This window comes from Talpa europaea, assembly GCF_964194135.1.
Source record: "Talpa europaea genome assembly, chromosome: 7".
NCBI lineage: Eukaryota > Metazoa > Chordata > Mammalia > Eulipotyphla > Talpidae > Talpa > Talpa europaea.
The window spans coordinates 33,591,740-33,614,235 of record NC_140074.1 but is presented as its reverse complement, the minus strand read 5'-3'; the positions used below and the strand labels follow the sequence as shown (position 1 = coordinate 33,614,235).

Genomic DNA, 22,496 nt, shown 5'->3' with positions numbered 1-22,496 from the left:
ATTGGATGGGGTGCCGATTAAAGGTCTCCTGTGAAAGTTTACAAAGACCTGTTCTGTACCCCCTGAACTCTCTCTTTCCCCCCTGCTGCTGCTGCTGGCAAAACCGAACTTGCACTGGGGCCTAAAGGGGCCCAAGACAACTCCGTTTCCCCCACTGTCCCCACTGGAAAGGGTACCAGGTTCCCCAATTGCTGCACTTGGAATAACTGGTGTGAGAAAATGGAAAGGGAGGAAGGTGCCAAATGAAATCCAAACCAAAGGGCCCAGTGACTCCGCCCCCTCTGGACTTGACAGAGGAGGAAACCCTAAATTCGAAAAACCTAACCTGAAGAAAAAAATAAGAAAGAAAAAATCCCGAGAGGCATCCCAAAAAGCTGCCTCAGCTTGCGCGCGGGGCACCCTCCCACGCCTGCTGCACCGGGAACCCCGGGCGCCCTACGCACACACCCAAGCGCCTCCCTCACCCACCCTCTTCCCTGACCCACCGCCCCTCCCTGACCCACCGCCCCTCCCTCCCTCCTCTCTGGTTGGCCCGGGAGCCGCAGAGCGCGGCGGCAGCAGGCGGAGCCGGGTGCGCCAGCCACGCACAGCCACCGAGCTGGCAAGGGCGGCAGGCGTGGAACGCGATCTCAGGTGCCAGGGCTGCTGGTGACAGCGGCCGCCGTGACAGCGCCCGCAGCTGTCAGCGCGCACCCTGTGCCCTGCGTTCCTCCGCGCGGCCTCCGCGGTGCTGCCGAGCTGCCTTCGGGTCTCCAAGCTCCGGCGGGCGCAGCCGGGTCCCGCGCACAATAGCAGCCGCGGAGGCGGCTTCCAGCCCCGACGCCCGCCATGGGGAAGCCCGCGAGGAAGGGATGCGACTGCAAGCGCTTCCTGAAGAATAACTGGCTGCTGCTCTCCACCGTGGCCGCTGTGGTGCTAGGTGAGCCGAGCGGCGGGTGGGCGAGCGCGCACACTCACGCGTTCCCAGCGCCCAGGCCGCGTGCGGGGCGGGTGGGGGCGAGGGTGGGCACGGCGCTGGCAAGCATTGCACCCTGGTGCCTGGGCACCCTCTCGGCCTCGAACCCCAAGCGGGGAGCTTCTCCCAGAGGGTGGTATCCCTGTGCGAAGAACAAAGCTCTTCAGAGGATCCCATTTGGGTGCCCCTGGAGCCGCCGGTTCTTGCTTTACCAGAATCGTCAAAGGGGCTTGGGCAAAGGCAAAAGGGAGGCAAATAGCTGTCGGTTTTTTTTTTTATTATTATTCCTTTGGGACGCTATCTGCCTCCCCCTCTTGCACCCCCATCCCCCTATTTATTTTCCTGAACCACACTGCTGGGATTGAGATTGAGCGCTGCACACAAAGTCACACTTTAGCCTCCGCGTGGCTTGGCCCCCAGCAGGAGGGAGGGTGCGGGGTTGCCATTAATCACCCTGGAAATGTGCCTTCCCACAACGGGAGAGATGACTGCTTAAATCCGGGCTCTATAAAAACCTGTCAGGTTCGTGCCAGAATTCAGGGGTGTGTGGTTATTATGATCCCCAGGAGACCACAAGAAAAGAGAGCTATAAGACAACTCAGTTTACCCTCATTCCCACCCTGCTAATCCAAGAAGATCGCTTCCCTGAAGCTTCCCAAGGAAGTTCCTTGAGCTCCACCTTGTTTTTTTATTGAAAATAATTTTAAGTCCTATTTGCTTATTTTTCAACCAAGCGTGTATTTAAGTGATTCAGATCCATTAGGTGGATGTCTGAGCCATTGCTCAGAGGTATGGCTTATTTCTATGTGGATTCTGAATCTCTGCCAGGTTATCTGTTTTACAAGTTGGTCTCTGGGATGCACCCCTTTGAGGTTGGAGCCACCTGTCTCTTTTTATCTAGGGGCTTACATAGGTGGGAAAACCCAGCAGGTGAGACTCCTTTGTAGTTTCCAGCTTCCCTTTAGAAAAGACCTGGTTTGCTGAAGGCAGACAGGGGGCACCCTGTCCCTCCCAGCCTCATGCACGTTCCTCTCCAGTTGATGCTTCTGATTCTTGGAATATTTGATGTTGCCTCCACCCACCCCCAAAAAAAGTCTGTGCACGTTAATGGGATTCTCAGGGTCAGATTTGCTTCTCCAGAACTTTGTAAAGTCAGATTTCTAGTAAATAAATAACATCCTGGAACTGCCTTAGCAGACTATCTCATTTTAGATGCTTTAACTATTTCTCCCAAGAAGTGGCTTAGGGCAATTTTAGGGAAGGTTTATCCTGTCCCACTACATTTAAATAACAGAGACTGCAGAGAGATTTTACTTCCCTCCAGCCAAATAGAGGGGAGGATCTTGTTTTCCTAATGATTAGAGACCAGAATTTAGTGTTAACTCTGATTTTAAGGACATTGGGGGAGGAGGGTCCTAGACTTGCATCTCCCTTCTCTATCTCCCCCCCCCCATTTCCTACAGTCTTGGGGTTCTCCATAGTCACCTGCTAACACACCAGTGTTGTTGAGCTTACCAATTCTCTAGAAATAGTTTGAAAAAGACATTGAGCAGTTGTTTGCTGGCTTTTATATATCTTCAGGGTGAAAATGGATCACATGCTCTTATTACAGGTATGACCTTGGGTAAGCATTGTCCTCCAGTTTCAACACTTGAGACAGAAGTTTGATTCAGATATTCTTCTCCAGAACAGAAAAATCACTGTTTGAAAATGTTAAGTACCCAGCTGAAGTCTTGTTAAGTACCGGACATTTGCTTCTCCAGGAGCAATACAGGGTATTCATGTGATCCTGTTCGAGAAGTGTCCAACCTAGGCCACCCCCAGGGTACCTATCACAGGCATTTCCCAGGGTCCTCCTCTTTTTTCTCTCTCTTAGGAGCTTTGTCTCTAAATGGAAATCATACCCATGTTTATGTAGTTTATGCTTGTTTGTTTAACCAGAAATTAAATTCTAGCCAATTTATGGTACTGAGTCCATCCATAGTCCTTACTGGGTCATTATAGTAATTTGTTTTTATAACAACATCCTTAATTGATACAGAAAATCACAGGTGCTCTCATACAGGTACCTTTCTGGATTCTTCAACATGTTGATCTTGACAAAAAATTTTTATATTCACTAACTACCCTGATAGTTACCCTGATTATAGTCATTGAAACATTTGGTTCCTGATATAATTCAACAACCATGGCACTTTAAAGTATTTTGGTTATTAAAATGAGGGGCAAGCTTAAACTCTTGAGTTTTCAAAACATAGCATGTAAGGGGAAATGCAGCTCAAGCTCATCTCTTTTAGGTATGAGCGTTAATTATTTTCATGGACAAAGAGATGGGAAGGGCTAAACATTTTCTCATATTTCTTATTCACAAGATGAAGAGATTGAATAGTGACCCTAATTGCTAATGACTGTGAAATTCTACAAAGTCCTGGAAATAATATCTTGGATTTTCACATGAGAGACCTTTTTTTATTAATACCATTAGGAACAACTTTCATTACATTAATGGCAACTCTTACAGACTTTTCCCTGCTTCCCTAGCATAGTAGAATGCACACAAAGCCTGGACTCAAGAGTCCTCAATTTGAATTCCAAAACTACTAGACTCTACAACTTGACAAAGTTCGCTTTTTTGCATCCTCAGTTTCCTCATCTGGAAAGTAAGGTTATTAGTCACCATCTCATTTGTTACAAAATTGATTGGGACAGTGTGAAAATATGTGTGATTGGCATATAACAGGAACTTGATCAAGTTATATTAGGGTAAATCTGAACATTTCATTTTGAGAAAATTAATATTTTCTTGTGACATAGGGTCTTTCTTGGTCTTCTCTGTTCTACATAGTGACTTGCCTATAATTTAGGGTCCAAGGTGATTCAGGTGTTTTGATGACATTTTGTCCAGGCAAGTAACCTGCCTTCAAAGCGTTATTCATTTTTTATTTAAAAAAAAAAAAAGAAAGGATTTACCATTTTGTTTGGTGCCCCATATATCCTGATTTTCTGTTCACTTAAAAAGGCAGAAATTCTGAGGGAAGAATTTTTGTGCTTCAAGTGAGAATTCTGTCCAAACAGAATCAGTGAGTGTGAGGATTCTGTTTCGGGGCATTCTGATCCGAATCCCCCAATAATGATCATATAGCTTGTAATGTTGGTGAAGAACTCATGGAATTCTCACCCTGTTCACTTGTTCACAATATAAAGTCTGTTCTTTCTCTCCAGATAGCCTATTTATTTATTTCAGTCATTTGAAAAATCTCTGAAATAGATGTTGTTATTTACATGGCCGAGCTGACAAGCTTATTCATTCTAAATAATTTTCTTCAGAGTGCTGAGGAAGGAGTCATTTATAGATTCAGATCCCATTATCTAAAATTGAGAACAATTCCTTCACGTTCTTAGTAATACCCATGCCTAGTTTGAGGTCTAGCAGGCAAAATGAGGGGCATCCCAGGACCCCCAAGCCTGCACGCTCTAAATGGGTTCTGCCATCCAGCACATAAAGACAAAATATACTCTTAGTGTGAAAGATTGTCAATAGAAAAGAACTTTAATAAAATTAGTGTGCAAAGAAAGAAAATAGAAAGGATACTGCCTCCCAATGAAACACCCAATGTTACCCATCCCCTCTTGGGTAAATTCCCAGCCAAACAGGGTTGGCCCAAAGCAGGGCCACCGAGTCCCAAAAGTTTGCCACAAGTATAAGGCACCTTCTGGCTGGGAACCATAGGAGAGGGGCAGAAGGGGCCAGACAAGTCTGGAAGGAAAACAGCAAAATCAAGATATAGGTCAGAATAAAGGCTGCCATTGTCAGCCTTCCCATGGGTTTCTCACCCATGCCTGTTTCAAGTATCTCTTTCCATGTCCCCGAAGTCCCTGATACAGGTCCAAAGCCAAGAAGCAATCACAGCTTCCTCTTCACATGTCTCTCTGTTCCACATGCCTCCTCCAAGTCTTCTCCCTTAAGTCTTCTCTCTCCCCAGAACTTCCTAGCTTCCCCTCACCCTCAACTTCACCCTTCCTTAGATGGAGCAGGTGGAACCTCCCCCTTTTTAGATTACACTGTTACAACTCTGGTATTGTATATCTGGCAGTGATAATTTGAGTCGTGACATAAGCTCTCTTACTTTGTCTGTTTTTGCATATATCTGTGAGGCCCCTGGGAACAGGGACTGACAGCAGTTTGGCTGATTGCAACCCATCACCTCCCCTGCTTGGAGGATTGCACATATCAATAATATTGAGAATATATTTTATTATAAACAAAACTCATTTTCTTTAACAGGTCCCAGGCCTGGTACTACTGGGCCTCTAATCAGCTCAGCCTTGGAATATACCTGTAGTGGCCAACACAAATCATTCATTAATTCAACAAATATGTATTGGCAGCTATTGTCTACCAAGGACTGTCCTAGAGTCAGAGAATACAGCAGTCAACAAAGCAATAAAATACCTGTTTTCATGGGACTTCTGTTCAAGTGGAGAGAGCTAGACAGTAAACAAAATAAAGAGGTCAATGTAGGGATATTAGTTGATGAAAAGTGCTCTGGAGTAATAGAAAGCCAAGAGAGGATTAAGGGTATAGTTTTAAATAAGGTGTTAGGGAAGGCTTTGCTAAGGTGATAATTGAATTGAGACTGTAAAAAAGAGAAGGGACATGTACACAGAGATCTGGAGATCATCCTGGCTTGTTTGGGAATGAGTGGTGTGGATGAGGGAGGGGAAGATGAAGTGGGGGCTTGGAGGGGACAGAATAGCAGAGTGGTGTAAGCTCTTCTAAGGACTTTGACTTTTACTGGGAGATGGGAAACCATTAAAAGGTTTTGAGCAGACCAGTGACATAATCTGGTTATATTTTAATTAACTTTCTCTGGCTGCTGCTTTGGCCAGGGGCAAGGCTAGAAGCAGAGAGACGAGTTTAGGAGACTGGTACAGTTAACCTACTGTATATTTTATTCATTATGGCTGGTGGAATCTCAGGAAATGCTTATGAAACATCAATTGAAAAAATCGCAACTGTAAAGTAGGTGTAACTATTTTGCCATATATGGATGAGGAAACTGAGAGAATATTTGGGGACTTGCTCAGATAATAACTGGCAATGCCGGATCTTCCTTTCTTTCCCTTCCTTCATTCTCCTCTCCTCCAGTTCTGCTCCTCATTTAATACTGGCCCTTGCTGACTTGCTTGGGAATTGTGGTAGTCTGGCTGTGGGCCACCCTAGGGTAAAGAATGAGGATTCTCTACGATGTATTTTGGTCTGCAGTAGCCCCTTCTCTAAAGCTGAAAAGAGACAGAAACGTGCCTCCAGTGTGGAGGAATTGTGGTGTGTGCATTTGGAGCAACTCAAGCTCACTCTTACCCTGGCATCTCTGTACATGAGGCTGTTCTCTCTTTCACCTTCATAATCAGCCCTTCCTACTGTTTAACAGAGTGGTTTGGCATCTCTGGAACAGAGGGTGTGATTGAAGAATATGAAAAAACAAAGCTAGGCTGCAGAGTGGGGGCCATGGCCAGATTCTGGAACCCCTGAAATGCCATGCTCAAACATGGTCCTGAGGATAGTGGAGAGCCTGGGAAAGATTTTAAGTTGGTAAGTGATGTGGTCAGAGCTATACTTAAAAAAGATCACTGAGATGTATGGATATGGAGCATGGATCCAAGGAGGGCAATTTTGCAAGTAGGTGGGCAGACCCCATCCCCGGTGGATTATTGTCAAATTTCAGGCAAGGAGAGATTGGGGCCTTGACTGGGCAGCAGCAGGAATGGCAAGGAAAATATGGCTGTGCAAGGTGTTCAGCAGGTTATCCTGATGGGTCTTTGCTGAGTTTGGTCTGCAGGAAAAGGAAGTCGTGATCTCTAGCAGGATAGGGAGTCCTGGAAGGCAAACCAGTCTAAAAAAGAACTATTATGTTCTCCCACAGTATAGAACCCATATCTATTTGGTATTTATTATCCTATAGTTAAAATATAGTCCATGTTTCTGCCTCCTTCACCAATCTATGAGCCCTTAAGAACGAGAAAATGTGCTAGCCCCTCTCTGTACCCAAAGCACCTCTCACAGTGCCTGGTAGGTGCAATACATTTGTGGAATTGTTGAGTCATTTATCACTCAAGACATAACAAGATGTCCTTATATATTAAATGAATAATGAGCCGCAAAACTTAGCTTGAACTCGGTTTGCTCTATAAATTCTTTGCCTATGTTAGCCTCATGATCTGCATCAGTACACAGATTAACACTTAGTCTATCTATTTATGTCAAACATGTTAATCTTTTCTTTCTCAAAACTAGATTACAGATCCCTCGATGGCAAAACACTACTATTACTGCTATGCGCACTGAAAAATGAAATGAGACTCTAAATTAGTGATGAGACTGACTTTTAAAGCTCTGTAAGGGGACCTCCCGGATGGTGCAGGGATTAGAGACATCGCTGTCAAGCTATCACAAGCCACTGCAGCACAAGTTTGATTCCCTAGGCCAGGGAGCAACCCACATGGCACAGCAGACCTCTCCTACCTCAACTGCTGCTCCCATAAGCAGTGTATTTCAGTAGATCTGCCTATTCTGCTCCCCACTCTCTCCGGTAAATCCTCTCACCCCCCTACATCTCTGGCAGTTCTTGTATGCATAAATGAATAAATATTTTTTAAAAATAATAAAAGCTATGTAAAGACATGTATCTGATATTTAAACTCTCAAGGTCTTTATTTCTAATCAGAAAGAAAAGGGGTTTGGATTAGCCAGAAGCACAAAGAGGATCCTATTAATGTGTCAAATCCTGTTTATAAGTAGTGCGGTGTGATAGGTTTGTTGAGAAAGAATTGGAAACAAAAGTTCTGAAATTTGTTGCCGATGTCTGCAAGAGCTTAGGATCAGGAGGTAGTGGTATGTTTGCTATATTATTGATCCTGGATGAGAAAATCTCAGGTTTTTTCTAATGTTAAGATCCTTTAGCTCTATGATTGCATAGTCATTCCTCAGTTGCTCAGAGTCAGGGCTGCTCTTGCATAAGAAACTAAGGGAGTGTTAAAAGTCATTGCCTACTGGAGGATGAAATGACCTTGACATTGAGCCATTTGTTCAGCATTTGAACAGTGACCCAAGTCACTGTTGACCAGTAGTAAATTGCGTATGGGTAATGTTCTCTGTCAGTATTAGATTATCATGGCAGTAATATGAGCTCAAACAAATTTTTATCTAACATATATATATATTTTTATCTAACATATATACATATTTTTACATGTAGTTGCTTAGTTATATTAGAAAAGAGGTCGTTGAGCTGGCTTGGTGCAAGTTCCATATATTGAAGAATTAGGAAAAAAATTTGGGTCTTTGAATGCCTATGCCTGGTACTTTCATCTTTGAAACCAAATTAGAAGTCACCAGATATGAGGAATCACCAAAAATATTTTGATATTTGGTTATTCTGTGCCCAGAAGAAAGCTCATTTTTTATCACACCAAAATGCCAAGCAAAATGATCTGACCCACAGATAATTATAAAATGAATATAACAAAAGTATAATACAAAATTACAAAATGAACCTTATAAAATTAAGTCTTAGACTCTATACATCAGAGTTGGTATACATATATTAATGCAATCAATTGGGAAGACTTTAAATGTAAAGAACAGAGAAAGAGAAAAGAGATATTTATGTGCTGTGAATTGATCTGCCTGTCTGTTTAGCTTCAGTACTCAAAAAAGAGAAGGCTGACAAGTATTCATATCTTGTTAGATGTTAATTAACCTGAGATATAGTGTTTTATTTAAAACTATAGGATCAGAGTACCCACCTGTCAAAAATTTGAGCAGCAAACATAAGAAGGAAACTTCAAATGAAGATATGTGATATCAAAAATTATTGTGTGCTAAATCAGGTGGAGCTGACATCACAGCTCAAATGTATGAAAAGTCTAGGTTAAGTTATATAAGGTGTAAATAAATAGGATTAGGAATTAACTATTGGAGAGTTTGTACGCAGTCATGTGATCATTTGCTTATAGAGAGAAAGCTTCCAACATTAATTACTTGTGAGAAATGTGATTACTTTTAGAGCTGAGAACGAAAATAACTGTCCTATAGGGAGTCAGCAATATGCTGGCCTGACACCAGAGAAACTCGGTTTGCCTGAGAAACTGCAGTTCTCCCTGGTGTCAGTGTCACTAGGAATCTGGGGTCACATATACTGTGGGGACTTGAGCACTCTTGACAAACTAAATTCATTTTAGATGACATGGAGTGGCCCATTTAAATTCCCCTGCAGCAGTGTCTGTTAAAGTAGCAAGTGTCATCAATGGTCCTTCCTATTTGAATATTAAACATATATCTAATAAAAAACAATATTGGAGGCAGTTACTAATAAGCCATTAATTCACATCAGGGCAATAGTAGCTCTGCTAATAGAGTTAGAAGGAGCTAATTCATTATTTTTGCTGAAGAAGCAGCCCTAAATTGCAACAAAGAGTGCTCTGTTGTAATTAGTACACTTCACAGTAACACCTCTGTTAATGGAAAGGAAGTGTTTCAGTGACTCACTTATTGCCAGAAATGTTACTACCCTACATTTAAAAAATATCTGCCTGTTCCATCACCAGAGGTAGAATATTTCTTTTCCAGCAAGTACTTACTTTCTGGGATGGATGGACCTATGTAGACTCATGAATGCTTCGTGCTATGTGTCTTATTCCCTTTCCCATGCTCACTCCAGCTGTGTGAGCTCCAGGCAGTGGTTACCACTCCTCCAGAAGTAGGAGAACACTAACTGTGTCTCGTTCTCCACCCCAAGGCTGAGGTCTTTGTTCCCAGGCCCCTTCTTATTCACAGAGTCTCTGTGGCCACCAGTAGGACAGTTGTCACAACATATCTTCATGTGTTCAGAAAGAGTGCTAAAACCAACATCATGTGACTCTCTGCTTGGTCTCCTCATTGAAGAAAAGTGGTGGCTTTTGGAACTGGACCTTGGGTTTAGAAATGACTTTAGAAAGGGTCCACATTGTGTTTATTCTTGTAACTGCACTAAGACAAATGTTTGGGTTCAGGGTTATCAGATGCTTAAAACTATTTACTTATTCAACTAACGGGGAAGCCCTAAGAGAAAGGAGCTCCAGTGAGATTGTATAATTATTTTTTTACCACTGTTCTATTGCTTCAAAGTTATCTGGTTACTTATAATTCAGTAAAGAATTAAGTCAACAATAACAACAACAACAAAAAAAGGCACCATAACCAGAAATATATAACTACAGAAAACCTAGTCTCTAAGCTTCTTACTATTCTAGAAAATAAACTGATTCTGGTCAGTTTCTGTGGGTACTTCATGTCCTTAATTGTTCTCTGAGTCACTGAACCACTTTTTAGGTTCATATTGGATTCCTCACATTTTTCTCCTTTGAAAAGGAGATATATTTTTCTCCTTTAATCAAGCCTAAAAGCTAATACTTTGTTGAGGTTTTACAGTAAGTTTTATGCACATTTATTTCCGTTTGAACCTCAACACAAGTGAGGAAGTTTATGCATTTTACAGATCAGGAAACTAAAATTTACGAAGCTTCAGTCACCTGGCTAAAGTCACAGTCATAGCTGGGATTTTTATGAGGACAATCTGACACCAAGACTGAGGTCTTAACCATTAAGCAAGGCTACTTCCTTCCTAGCAAATCTTGATTTGCCTAATTGATAGTTCAAATCATTCTTGAACACGTCACTCAATATGGTAGCTAAATAAAGCCTATTATCCTCTCTTTTGTTCTATCCCTTCTCTGTCTCGTTTCTACTTTATCCTGTCTGCAATGTTTAGTCCTTTCCGCATTCTTATATATAAACCTTCTACTTGAACTTGTAGTTCTAGTGGGACTTGTCTGAGAGTTGCTTCCTAGGATGTGTTGTATTTGCTTGCCTTAATGCTTTTGCTCTTGTGTTTTGCCCACTAATAGCTTACCCATTCCGGAAGATGGATCTGATTCCTACTTTTATCATACATGCTTCTGTGATTACTCACTGGGAGATAATCTCCCTTCTCTGTATTTTATAATCCTTAATTTACATTCCCAAGTTATGGTGCATTTGCAAACAACTCCCAATCCTGTCTGTGGCAGGCATCATTCATTGATTGTAGTACTTTTACTTCAGGAATCTGTCATAGCATCAGAATCCTCAGAACTATCCTCCTGGCAACCACTGTTAGTCAAAGGAAATTGACATGTAGAATAGAAAGTACTGTCCATTGCTGGCAGAATGTATTCACTTAACAATCAATTAAGAACTCGATTTCAGTTGAACAAGTATTGATGTTACTAACAAAAGATGCAGAGTTGAAGTCTGTGTTTTGTCTTCTCAGTCTATCGGAGACAATGCATGCATAAAAATCACTTACATGAGCCTAAGGGTGGCAAAGACTGCATGTGCCTTGGGCCTTCAAAGAGAGGTAGAATTAGGAAACAGTTCCTGGAGGAGACCATATAGTTGGAATAGTCTTGAACAGGTGTGGTACGATCTTTGGGCTAATGATTGCAAAGATCATAACTTCGGTTAGAGATAATGAGATTAGTCAAGAGGCCTTTATCTTATGTCCAAGTTTAGTGTTGTTTAGCATTGCTATGTTTGGTATTGGTATGTTTGGTATGCTATGGTATTGTTAGGTATTGTTATGTTTTTCTAACTTCTCTTTCATATGTTTCCTGGGGATAAAATGCTATCTCATGTGGGTCTGTCACACCCATACTGTCTCATAGGAGGTGCCCCACAATATTTTTGACTGATTACCAGTCCTTTCTCATTGAAGAAAAGAGATAAATTCCTGATGAGCCTATCACACTGATCTCCAAATTACCCACTAACTTGTATGGGTTTTTGAATGAAGACCCTGGAAAGCTCTTATCCAAGCCTGAATCATACCAAAGATACTTTTTTTATATATCCCGCTGACTTTATTTGTTTGGGTTTTTAATTTTATTATTTATTTATCAATCATTTACATATCTATATAACTTTGGAGGCATCTCAAACCCATTTTACTCCTAGATTGGAATCCCCAAAAGAAGATCAAGTCTGCTCACTAACATTTCTGATGCCATTTTAGTTTGAACTCAGCATGGCCCTGAAGTTCCAAGCCTGGAAAGCATATCTTTTCCCTAAGGAAGATCAGCCCTCAGGAAACTAGCACCAAAACTAACATGATTTCCAGAGAATTCTTTGCACTAGTTACAGGGAATGGAAGATAATATATCTGTTAACCCAAAATTGGACCATGACACAGAGCTGAATCAGCCTTGAATGGTAGAATCTTTTGATTGTAGTATTTAGCAACTCCTATGTTTTCTCAGTTAATTTCTTTCTATCCTTTCACATCCTTGTCCACATTCTTCCTACTTTTATCTGTCTGAAGATTGTTCCAATTATTTTATATATATAAAATATATATATTACATATATATTATTTTTTGGGGGAAAAACACTAAGCTTGAAGAAAAGGTGTGCCATTCAAGATATATATATATATATATATATATCAAGATATATATTATATATAGAGAGAGAGAAAGACCAGGTAGTCTGTCTGTGCTGCCTGTTCCAGTAGTCTTGAACTTGAACTGCTTGGATCACACCAGATTTTGTCATTAAAGGGTCTGAAAGATGGGTTTTTACTTTTTTATTAACAAAAGTTGATTGTCATCCAGGAAATGTAACAGACTTGCCCTAATTCTGCTTCCTCTTCACTGATTCCTTCCTTATGCCTGAAGAATGTCCTGGATGGGTTTCCACAACACAGAGGAGAATCTGAGTTGAAATGTCATTTCAGAAGCTTCAGCCTCTGAGAAACATGTCCAAGTTTCATCTTTTAACTGCTTTCCACCTGCATGGAATATCAGTGTTTTCCAATAAGCTTCAGCTAGCTTGTTTATTTGGGCGGGGGGTGGGGGGAACACTAGAAGTTTACATATGCTATTGTTTAAATAGAAATGATTGAGTGAAATTTGATTTTTTTTTTCTCAAGTGAGTAAGCATAGAAGATGTTTAAGATCTAGAATCCTAAAGTTACCTGAAGTGACGCTCATCACTGAGCCCTTACAGCCTTTGGGAATCTTGCACAGTGCTTGATGCTCTAAGGGAAAGGTGAAAGGATCCCATTGGATGGATTTTTTCACCTGTAACTTCACACTGAGATTCTGTCTCTCCCATTTTACAGCCTCCTTCCATGCCCCAGAGATAGCTATCGTCCCAGGGCAATACTGAGAAAGGGAGCAGAAAGTCTCACAAAGTATTCTGAGATTCCAGGAGTAAACAAAATCCTAAGATGTCACATGAAAAGATCATACTCACCGTATTAGATTTTTTTTATGGTGGTCATCTTTTTTTTTTTTTTAAAGATTTATTTATTTATACAAGAACCGGGGTACAGGCCAGATGTGTGGAAGGGTGAGAGGACTCACCAGAGACAGAGCGGGGAGCAGAACAGGCAGACGACAGAAATACACTGCTGAGGGGAGCAGTGGGCAAGACAGGAGAGGCCTGTCATGCCATGTGGGACTCTCCCCAGCTGGCCGGTATCGAACCAGTGCTGCAGAGGCCGTGGACAGCCTCACAGCACAGCGCTCAACCGCCTGCGCCACCAGGGAGGCCCCTTTATGGTGGTCATCTTAATTGCATTTATAGTAATTTCTAGACCTTAAATCTAATTTATTGTTGTTATCAAATGAGCTAATACATGTAGAGGTATTTTATAAAACTGTAAAATGCCTTATAAATGTTCATTGCTGCTTCCTAGAAACAAAAAGTGGGGACACATATAATAAAACTTGGATCCTGTATACCATGTTATTTTTTGAAGACACTGGCATGTCATCTTTATGAAATTTCTGGGTCCCTACTCTCATCTCCTTTGTGAAAAGGCATCTGAGCCTCTTTTAGTGGCTACATTTTGTGTTTAGTGACATAGTTGTTTAACATCATATACATGAGTGTTCTTTCCTTTACACATAATAATAAAATAAGCTGGCCCATCTTTGTCCTTCTTCCAGTGGGGATTAAAGAAGAAGTTTAAGTATTTATAAGCAGAAATTCCTGACCCAGTCTTTCAACACTGAGGATCATCTTCATGTTAATTTAAGAATTATCATACAATTCTTAGAATATATCTTAACTCACTTGAAGATAACTATAAATATTTCTGCAGTCCTTCTGGGAATAGGAAAGGAGAGGTCAGAGTTATATCTTCATCGAAGTTAACAGAGAATGGTAAGCAGAGAAGAGCTGGCAGGCATCGTAGTCAGGAATCATGGAGAACAGAGTTCAAGTTTTTGATTGTGGTATTTAGTTGACAGAAGTTTTTGAAAAAGAGGTAAAGAATAAGCTGACGAAAATCAGAGAATCCAGTTACTTAAACTTAACATTTTGGGTGCACAGTTCATCAAACTGGGAAAAACACGTCCAGAGCTGGCTGCTTTCTTCCTCCCAGAGTTCAGATCTCTTCCTCTGCTCTCAAATTGCTTGTGATTAAAATGTATCATGGGTGAGATGACCAGATTTCATTTACACTTGGAGACAAGACTTTCTAAGATTGTGTAATGAACCAAGAAGGTGTTTATAGGAGTTGTAAAACTGGTTATAGGTAGTGTTCCCAGGCATCTGGTTTTAAGCTTGAAGAAAAGGTGTGTCATTCAAAATTCCAGGACCTTTCCAAAACATACAAATCTGGGGAAGGTATCTGTAGTTCCTTCAATGCCTTCAAGGCCAAATTATTTGACCAGGTAGAAAAGAGGAGAAGAAAGTGGAGTGTGACCATGAGTTGGTTCCTTTTCCATAGGAATGCATAAAACAACCTGATACGTAGAATTACCCATGAGATTATCAGATATGAACCATTTTAAAAGCATATAAAGTTATGGGATTAAAAAGAGTTGAACATAGGTGAAAAACAGATCTTGGAACTCACAAGTCATAGGTATCTCAGGAAATTACCCCATCACTCATGTTTGGGACTCACACATCTCTGGGAGAAGAGGGAAAGTCTGGTGGTTCCTAGATTGAAATATTCACTTGTAAATTAGGTCTCTAAGCCAGTTGCATGCTTGCTGTAGAAACTGAATTCCTATGGGCCAAACCTGACTTTTCCCAACTAGTCTCAACCTTTCTTGAACCCAAGGGACTCTTTGGACCCCAGAGGCCCCAGAAACCTGAGATGAGTCCCAAAGTGTAGGAAGCAGGCACCCAACCTTTCATGGGTGCAGCACGACAGCCAAAGGAGGACAATGCCATAAGTCAGGAGTTGGTGGAGAAAACATATGGTGTTCCTCCAGATTTTTGGACCTGGGACAATGTAACAAAATTTGTACTCACATTCCTATGATCAGACTTCACTAGTGACATCCTCTCTCAGCTCTTTTCTTCTGTCTTTAGATGAGTAAAGAGTAGAAAATGTGGTGTTTTCCCAGATACATACATTAAAAAACAATTATAATGCATTTCCAGTTCATTTCAGTGTGAAGGTGTTGACCAAATACCTATGGAGTGTCAGGCATAGTGCCTAGGGCAATGGAAGTACAAAAGTGAGTTTATACCTCAAGAGCCTGAAATGAAGAGTTTGGAGGAAAAAACAGGTCTGTTAGAGAGGGTAATAGAGATGCAGGTGAACTCAGCAGGGCCAGAAAGACTCATTCTATCTGGAGAGAGAACATGGGAAAGACATTTTGGAAGAGATAACATTTTACCTAAATTTTGAGGAATGAGTGGGGAGTTCACTAGGCAGTGGTGAAAGTTTTCCTTGGAGGTGTATTTGTGTGAACAGGGCACGAAAGCAGAAGGGCCATCTTTAAGAAATATCAAGGAGTTTGTTGTTACTAGACTTGATGAAATTGAGCATGGTAAGGATGTGCAGGCCTATATTAATTAGGGACGTGGCAGGAAACAAATGATCCATTTAACCAAGTGTTTAACTGAACAAAATTTAATCAAGAGACTATTTACAGAATTAGGGTTGAGGGAACCAACAAGGATGGTGAGGCACCTGAGACTAGTAACTGTGGAAAGCTGTTAGTTCCCCATGCCTGATTGGGCAAAGGGAAGGAGAGGAACAGTGTTACCATGGTCCACTTAGTGCTGGAACTCTGGCAGAAGAGCCACAATATAGAACCTGTATGGTCATGGAGGAACACCAGCACTGCCAGAACCATAGTGAGGCAGGGAGGGAGGGAGGCACTGAATGCCCCAACATCTCTCTGATTCCACCTTTATTATCTATAGTTAGTGGCTTGCCTCAGGCTAAATCTAGCCAATGCCAGAGGGCAAGGAACCCTGGGTTATCAATTTTGTAGAAATTAACTTCCTGGGATATAAAGCAGGGCAATGAAGGGCAGAAAGTCCATGATTGACAGAGAATTTAATTTGATAATGTCTAGTGATACCAGTGGCTGCTGCGTATGGGAATTATGGAAAATAAATGGTGTCATGTCTCTCACAACCTCTAACTACATACCAGCAGGACCATTCCTCCTGCCTTGTCCTGTCCCACAGACCCACACCCTTGACCTCTATGTGTAGATGGCATTGCTCCCACTTCAACCAGCCTTTCTTCCATGTAACAAGGGCAGATGTGGTTGATGGAGGAGGCATCCAAAATACCAATGACACCTTTTCTTTCACCACTTATAATTTAGTATTCTTCTAATTGAAAGTAACAGAAAATCTAGGTTAAGCAGACTTAACCAGAAAAAATGGGGCGGTGGAATGTTTAAGGCATAGAATTTATGACTCAGATAACTTAGTAACTTGTTTCAGTACCAAGATAGAGGGTTTCAAACACTATCATCCTGCCCTATTCTCTCTTTGTATATAGTCTCTGCATTCTTATGTCGTCTTCACTCTCAGACAAAATACTTTGGTTGGTGATGAGATAGCTGCCAACATAATTCAAGGTTTCCAATTCCCTGTTCCATACCCAGAAAAACAGATGGTTCCTGATCCCTATAGCTTCAAACAAGACTCCTGAGCCTTACCGCCCTAATTGAGTCATTACCCACTTCTCAATAAACCTTGTTAAGGGAATGTGATTATTTGATTGACCAAGTCAAAGTCACTTCCTCATTAGAGAGTTCCGTCCCTCAATTTCTGAGAAAATTACAAGTTCAGCTCCATCTGAAATATGCTGAAAGTTGGGAGGTGTTCTGTGAACTGTAGGGACCATGGGTATTGGGTCATGATTATAATGAATGTGCTACCTTTTATCTGTTGTGATCCTGAACTATTTCCTGAATTTCATCAGTATACACTCATAGCTTATGTTTCAACACTATGTTGAAAACAGTGTTAAAAAAAGTTTGAAGTTTTTAGAGATTGACAACATGCTTTAACATTGGTTCATAATTGAGACAGAAACAACTTTAAAACCTGAGAGAAGGGGGGAAATTAAGAGGGAACCACAATTAAAATTATGCTGTAAACCCCAAGCATTCTACAAAAACAGTATAGCTAATACCATATTATATGATGAAATTCTAAATATTTTCCCCTACAATCAGAAATAAGACAAAAATGTCTATTGATACCACTTCTGTTCATTATATCACAGGATACCAGATACTAAGGCAAGAAAAAGAAAATAAAAAATGCATAGATTGGAAAAAAAGAAATAAGATATTATCTATTAAATAATGACATGATTTTTTCTGCAAAGGAAATACCAATGAGTTTACAAAATAACCCTTAGAGCTAGTAAGTGATTTAGCAAGGTTACAAGATACAGGTTAACAAACAAAATTCACTTGTTATTTCCATAGACTTAACAATGCACAATTGGAAACAGAAAAATTTAAACATTTCTAATTTATAATTTCTAAATTATGTATATACCTAACTACATATATAGGATCTGTAGGCTGAAAATTACAAAAATCTGATAAAAGAAATTACCTAGGGCCTCCCTGGTGGTGCAGGTGGTTGAGCGCAGCACTGTGAAGCTGTCCGCAGCCTCTGCAGCACCAGTTCGATCCTGGCCACCATATGGCCAGTGAGGGTCCCATATGGTGCGGCAGACCTCTCCTATCTCTCCCGCTGCTCCCTTCAGCAGTGTATTTCGTCAGTCTGCCTGTTCTGTTCCCCACTCTGTCTCTGGTGAAACTTCACCCTTCTGCGCATCTGGCCTGTACTCCAGTTCTTGTATAAATAAAAAATAAATCTTTAAAAAAAAAAGAGAGAGAAATTACCTAAATAAATGGAGAGACATTATGCTCATGGATTAAAAGGTTCATCATCATAATGATATCAGTTCTCTTCCTGTGGATTTATTCAACACAATTCTGATCAAAATCCCAGTAGTAATTTTTATAGATAATATATCAAAACAATATGATTCTGAAATTTATATGGAAAGAAAAAAGCTAAAACAACCTAAGTAATTTAGAAAAAGAGAAAACAGAAGTTGAAGGACTCACACTAACCTATTTTGGGAGATAATCAAGACATAGCATTGGTTAAAGGATAAGTCCACAGCAATGAAATAGAATAGCAATTCTAGAACAGCCTCACACAAATATGCCCAATTATTTCTGACAGAGGTATAAAGTTATTCAAAGAAGAAATGATATTTGGACAAACTGAACATCCATTTACCAAAAAAAAAAAAAAAACCCTCATGTACACATCACATTTTACACAAAAATCAGCTTAAAGTGGAGAGTAGATCAAAAAGAAAAGAATAAAACATAAAACTTCTAGAATAGACATAGGAGAAAAATTGTTGTGGCCTAGAGTTAGGCAGAGTTTTTAGACATTACACTAAAGTAAAATACAAAAAAGAAAAAGTTGATAATTGGACTCCAGTAAAAGTAACAATCTCTTACTCTATAAAAAGTCACTGAAAAGCTAAATCAAATCATCCAGTTGGACACCTTTAAATATATTCAATATTTAATTGTCAGTTATACCTCAGTACAGCTAGGGGAGAGAAAAAAGAATGAGCAATTCTACAGATTAGGAGAAAATAATTGCAGGTCAGTTATCCAAATTCCTGAAGTTGTCTTCACAATATATAAAAAACTTTCAAAACTCAATAAACAAGCAAACAAACAACCCAACTTTATAAATAAGCAAAAGACTTAATAGACACTTTACCAAAGAATATTTATCTATGGTAAATAAACACATGAAAAGATCTTCATTCAGCATTATTAGACATTAGGAAAATGCAAATTAAAACCATGATATATGTTACTACTTATCTATTAAAAAGCCTAAAATAAAAAAATAATACAAAGTGCTGATAAGGATGTGGAGTAACTGGTATCCTTACACAGTGCTAGTGTGAATATAAAGTAGTACAGCATTTTGAAAAATAATTTGGCAGTTTCTTATATAATTAAATATATCCTTAACATTTAACCCAGTAAGCCCACTCTTAGATATATATCCTAGGAAAAAAATGCAACAACTTATGTTACACAAAAACTTGTACCTAAATGTTTAAAGCAGCCCTATTTCTTTTTTTATAGAGGCATGTTTTATTTGTTTGTTTTTTGTTTATACATGCACTGGGTACAGTCAGAAGCGCGGGAGGGTGAGAGAATTCACCAGAGCCAGAGCAGGGAGCAGAGCAGGCAGAAGGACTGAAGTACACTGCTGAGGGGAGCAGCAGGCAGCAGGAGAGGTCTGCGCGCCATGTGGGACCCTCCTCCGGTGGCCGGGGAGCAGCCGGGGATCGAACCGGCGCTGCAGAGGCTGCGGGCAGCTTCGCAACCCAGCGCTCAACCACTGCGCCACCAGAGAGGCCCAAAGCAGCCCTATTTCTAATCACCCAAAACAAGAATGCAAATATCCTTCAATGAGTGATTGAAATGTGATCCATTAGCAATAAAAAGGAACACAACATTGGTATATTGGATAACTATCAAAGGCATAGTCAGTGAAAGAAGCCTTCTTAAAAAAGTACATAGAGTTTGATCCTATTTACTTGACATTCTCAAAAAGGCAAAACCATAACCTCTCAAATTAATAGTTGAGAGAGGTTACAGGCAGGGGACCATGTGAGGGATGTGTGTGGAATAATGAAACTATTCTATATACCTATCCTAATTGTGATGGTGGTTATAAGAATTTTAACACATTAAAAATAAGATCTGTACACTGAAGTCCATTCTTACTGTATGATAAATACACTTACACAAACGCTGATATACACCCCCATATAGTCAGATTGGTGTAGGTAAAGCCATCATTTGTAAAAGGTGTTTAATGATGAAGAATTTCTGCTTTCCCTGGTGTTTTTATCCATATGAACAACAAAGCTGCTAGTGGCCTGATGTTGCCCTAATCCCCATGGTGGGTATTTGGTCTAATTGCTTTAGGTCCTATTATGGTCCACATCCCCAGGACCGTTCAAGGGCCTACATGGTTATCTGGTCCAGGGACCACACATGTCACCTGAATTATAGAGGAAGATGGGAAGGCTTTCCAAACACCCTTGAACTGAATTTTAAAGTTGCTGAAATGATTAGCAGATAAAGTAGAAGGAGCAACATCCAAAGATTCAGAGGTGAGCAATGAGCACCTTGGATGCCACCCCTTGATTGGAAACCTTTGAAAGAGCTTTGGGGAGGAGAAAAACTCTTCAATGTTGTGGGCCAGAATGGGATGCAGATTCATCTCGAATGTCCCTGTAGTGTACCATTTTGGACCCAGACTGCCTCTGTTCTCAGCTATCTCGTTTTTCCTGTGGGGCCTTGGGCAAATTATTTCACTTCCTTGTGCCTCAGTTTCTCTCCTGATAGACTGTTGTGAAGATCAGAGTTAATTATGCTTAGACAAATACCTGAAAAATGGTCCACAGAGTTCTCAAAAATATCTTTGCAGTAACAACACAATTTAGGGAGATAGGGAGCACTTCCAGATATCTATTTCTATGTAGTCAGTCACCCCTAGATTTAGTGGCTTAAAATAACAATGGTTGTATTGTATCTTTATGGTTTGGGGAGTTAACTGCATTCAACTAGACAGTTCTCTCTTGGGGTCTCCTTTGTGATTGCAGGGAGATGGTGACTGGGGCTAGAATCACCTACAGACCATCACTCACTTGTCTGCTGCCTGGAATACTCAAACAGCTAGAGCTAGCTTCTGTAGTCTCTCTCTGTGTATGTGTGTCTTCTTCCTCCCCATCTCACTGTTCCTCACCCTTTCCTTCCTCCTGTTCGTCCTCCTTCTCCTCTCCCTCCTATTTTCCTATGTGGTTTCTCCAACGTGACAGCATCAGGGTATCTAGACTTCCTACCCAGTATCACAGGGCTTCAAATTGAGTGTCCTAAGAAGAGAAACTATTAGGTTGTTTCTAACCTCACCTTGGAATAGGGAAGAAAACAGAGATTCCAATTCCTGGTAGGAAGAACATTAAACGATTTTTGGACTTCCTTTAAGGCCACCAGAGTAATCAAGAAGAAGAGTCAGAGATCTTCTGGGAGAAGAAAATATAAGTTAATTTTTCCCTCTTGGGTCCCGTGTTGAGGTATATATCCATGTAGAGATTCCCAAAAGGAAGTTGTATATTGAGTTTGCACTTGAGAAACAAAATGAGGTGAGAGGCAGAGATAGAAATTGAAGCTACAGGAATAGACAGGATCATCCTGGGAGAGTCTACAGCCCAAGAAGAGGTTGAAAATAAATTCCTTAGGAAACACCAATATCAATGTAGAGGGGAATGTCAAGAGGTGGGGAGCCTGGCTCACTGGTTGCTATAGACATCCATCTGGTTTTAACCCTAGGATATTGCAGTCTGAGAATTCTTTCTTTGAGTCCCAGCATCCTCTTGGCAAGAGTTATCTTTCCAGCCAGACTAGACCCTCACTGCCCAGATTGAGCATTCTTTCCCACCAGGCTGCTGAATGATTGTTTGAGTTTCCTGCCTTCCGCAAAAGGCCAGGTGGTCTGTATAGGGAAGGCCTGCTTCTGATCCCTTCTGGGCATTTCCAGGTGCCTTCCCTTAACTAAGAGAGGCTTGAACATGTTAGGAAAGTTTTTTCTCTCCAAAATGTCCTTCAAGCCACATCCCTGTAATTAACTTTCAGTTCCAAGTCCTTTAGAGAACCATGTGATACAAGGACCAGTCTGAATTCCTTTTTTCTGAGTTGTCACTAGTAAAGAATCAATTCTATGAAAGAGCTAGATTCTAAATCAGGCATCTCAGAGCTGAGCTCTTTGCTGCAGGCATCCCTCCAAAAGACACCATGTAAATTTGCCCTGAACAGGACTAAACATTTGGACTTGCTGAATACAGCATAGATCAGCCGGTTCCTGATAAGTTGAGCTTAAGTCTGTTGGGCTTAGTTTCAGAAAGAAAATGAAATAAGACAGGACTTACAATGGGAATATGCTTACACAGAAGGACTTCGCCTGACCTTTCTGACAAACAGAGATGAATTAGTGAGCTGATTTATACTCCCCCTCACCCAAGTTCTGAAATGAATCACCCTTTTCTCACCAAATCTTTCCCTGACCCAAATCATGATTTCAGGATTCTCCTCCTGCTTTAGCTTTCCCCAACCCCTGATGAAG

At 40.8% G+C, this 22,496-nt stretch overlaps 1 protein-coding gene across 1 annotated transcript in view; it reads left to right on the top strand.

Annotated features, from left to right (window-relative positions):
* Positions 1-828: 828 nt before the first annotated feature.
* SLC1A1 (solute carrier family 1 member 1) overlaps positions 829-22,496 on the top strand; it is a gene marked incomplete at both ends in the record, with an annotated part of 70,243 nt that continues 48,575 nt past the window's right edge. The window contains one exon of the mRNA XM_084239198.1: positions 829-919. Within this exon, the coding sequence (XP_084095324.1) occupies positions 829-919 (91 nt within the window). The remainder of the gene's footprint in view (positions 920-22,496) is intronic.